The following is a 2,424-nucleotide window of genomic DNA, read 5'->3' as shown; positions in this document are numbered from 1 at the left end:
ATTATTATTATTATTATTATTATTATTATTATTATTATTATTATTATTATTATTATTATTATTATTATTATTATTTGAGACAATAAATGAGGATATAATCCCACACCTCGGCTGGGATCGAACCCGAGCCCTCCTGTTAACTATATGAGCAGCTTGGGCACTATACCACTGAGTTTTTACACTCTTCTTCTTCCTTCGTCTTCCTTTTCCTCCTCTTCTTCTTCTTCTTCTTCTTCTTTTTTCTCCTCCTCCTCCTCTTTCTAGTTTTTTCCTAGTTGAATAAAATCGGTGTTTTACACTCACCATAGATATTTTATCCTCAGATATAGCATCGACATCTTTCCGTATGGGTATCTCAAAGGCCCGGACCACACTGACTAGAACCTTCACTTCCTGACCACTCAGACTTTGTACAGGCACCTTCTTCCGCTCTTTACGTTTAGGACGCAACGGCCGGTCCGGCTGAAGCCACTTGACGAACGTTAGACCTGGGGAGGGAGGAAGGTAACGGGGGAACTTTGTTGTATAGGCAAAACAAGCTGGGCCCGTCCCTCCGGGAATTTTTTAGCCCGTAGTTTATTCGATCGTGGTTAAAGAATACCTATGCCTATGTACCTACCTAATTTGTTTAATATTCAGTTTATTATTATTCTTGATTTGATTTTTTAATTTTACTTTCATCACTAACACAACTATTAACTTACAAAAACTGAACAAGACTAGATACTTAGGGATTATAATTGACCAACACTTGAAATGGACTGACCACATTACTCAACTGAAAAATAAGCTCCGTCACCTCATGTACGTTTTTAATAATCTCAAACGAGTATGCAGTAAATCTCTAATACGAGAAATTTATTTTGCACTCGTGCAGTCTTTAATACAATACTGCATTGTTGCATGGGGCGGAGCTTATAAAAACTTACTGACCCCACTCAACAGGACTTTGAACATACTTATACGAATCATACTAAACAAGGACAGATACTTCCACACACATGACCTATACACAACTTTTGACGTTCCGACAATACAGGACATCTATATCTTCAAGGTAAGTACCTTTGCTGTGAAGAAAAGGAATATGTGGACGATTAGACAGACAAACCACAACACACGACAAACAGGACAAGCTACACTGAGGACAATACACAAATCACTGACAAGACGACACTTCTCTTACATAGGCAGTAAAATTTTCAATTGTATACCTGAAGAAATTAAAGCATTACAAGATATAAAATTTGTAAGAAATAGAATAAGGAAATGGTTGGATGATGAACATAATAAACAAAATTTAATTAAAATAATTGAATGAAAATAAAATAAGTAGGTAACTAATAATTCCATAATAAGCATGTATATATATATATAAAAAAAACTCTATTATTATTTAATCTACATCTCGGAAGAGAGAAATTAAACAAACTCTCTACATAGGGAATTGAAGAGCACAGTTCCAACATTTGAGTGAGCAGATTGATTCGAAATTGAGACGAATAAGTCGACTCTTGCTCTATAAGGGCGTTCTGAAATAAAGTAAACAGTGAGTGTAAACAGTGTCGGAGAGCTTTTTTTGTGGGCATCAGACTACGGACCTTCTGCAAGGGGCTAACTCTTCTCCTGTTAATTTAAAGAGATAAATCTTGTTTCTTTGTGTTATTATATAACAACTTTGATGCTCACTGCAGCATAGTGTGATTTTTCCAAATTCATATCGCAATAATCCAGCATCAGCACCCAATATGTACCTACTATGCTGGTACCGGTCGCTATGCGCATTTATATGTCATAGCTACTCATTTTCCTCACGAGGCTGTGTGGGCCCCGCAACGGCCAGTCAGGAATCAATCATTTGCATGATATAAATTTTTTCACCGCGCCGCCGGGCCGAGAATCGAACCAGGGTCTCCCGCGTGCAAGGCGAGCGCAGTGAACACTACGCCATGGGAGCTGACTTGCTCCTGTCAATTTCGACCTAGCTTCGTTCGTTTATTTTACCTTGAGTAGGGTAAAGAAGGGAGCATTGTTCGGGTCATTAGGGTCCAGTTGGGATTGGTGACACCATTGTTTAAGTTTAGTCATGTCCGATACTAGCTCCATCTGTTGACGAGACGCTGCGTTAGTCCTGGTGGAACAAAATGGAAACACTCTGTCAAACCTCTTAAACAGAAATAATGATGTTGGATTTCACCAATGACTTAATGGGAGAATTTTCAATCGTCCAAAAAAGAGCTTTTAATAGTCCAGAAAGAAGTTTTCAATGACCCAACAAGGAGTTTTTAGGGATCCAAATTACGATCCAAATTTTTTTACGTTTTTTTTAGACCTTAGCAGTTAGTTCCCTCTATCAAACCTCTTAAAAAAAAAAAAAAAAAAAAAAAAAAAAAAAAAAAAAAAAAAAAAAAAAAAAATTTTTTC

At 37.0% G+C, this 2,424-nt stretch overlaps 1 protein-coding gene across 1 annotated transcript in view; it reads right to left on the bottom strand.

Moving 5' to 3' along the window:
- Nucleotides 1-303: 303 nt before the first annotated feature.
- LOC113471228 (coiled-coil and C2 domain-containing protein 2A-like) overlaps nucleotides 304-2,424 on the bottom strand; it is a gene marked incomplete at its 3' end in the record, with an annotated part of 17,117 nt that continues 14,996 nt past the window's right edge. The window contains exons 17-19 of the mRNA XM_026830200.1: nucleotides 2,005-2,166; nucleotides 1,433-1,532; nucleotides 304-488 (exon numbers count right to left, since the gene is read on the bottom strand). Of these exons, the coding sequence (XP_026686001.1) occupies nucleotides 304-488; nucleotides 1,433-1,532; nucleotides 2,005-2,166 (447 nt within the window). The remainder of the gene's footprint in view (nucleotides 489-1,432; nucleotides 1,533-2,004; nucleotides 2,167-2,424) is intronic.

The sequence above is a fragment of the Diaphorina citri genome, unplaced genomic scaffold, assembly GCF_000475195.1.
Source record: "Diaphorina citri unplaced genomic scaffold, Diaci psyllid genome assembly version 1.1 scaffold2171, whole genome shotgun sequence".
Lineage (NCBI taxonomy): Eukaryota > Metazoa > Arthropoda > Insecta > Hemiptera > Psyllidae > Diaphorina > Diaphorina citri.
The sequence above is the reverse complement of the archived record's forward strand: the minus strand, read 5'-3'. Positions and strand labels throughout refer to the sequence as shown.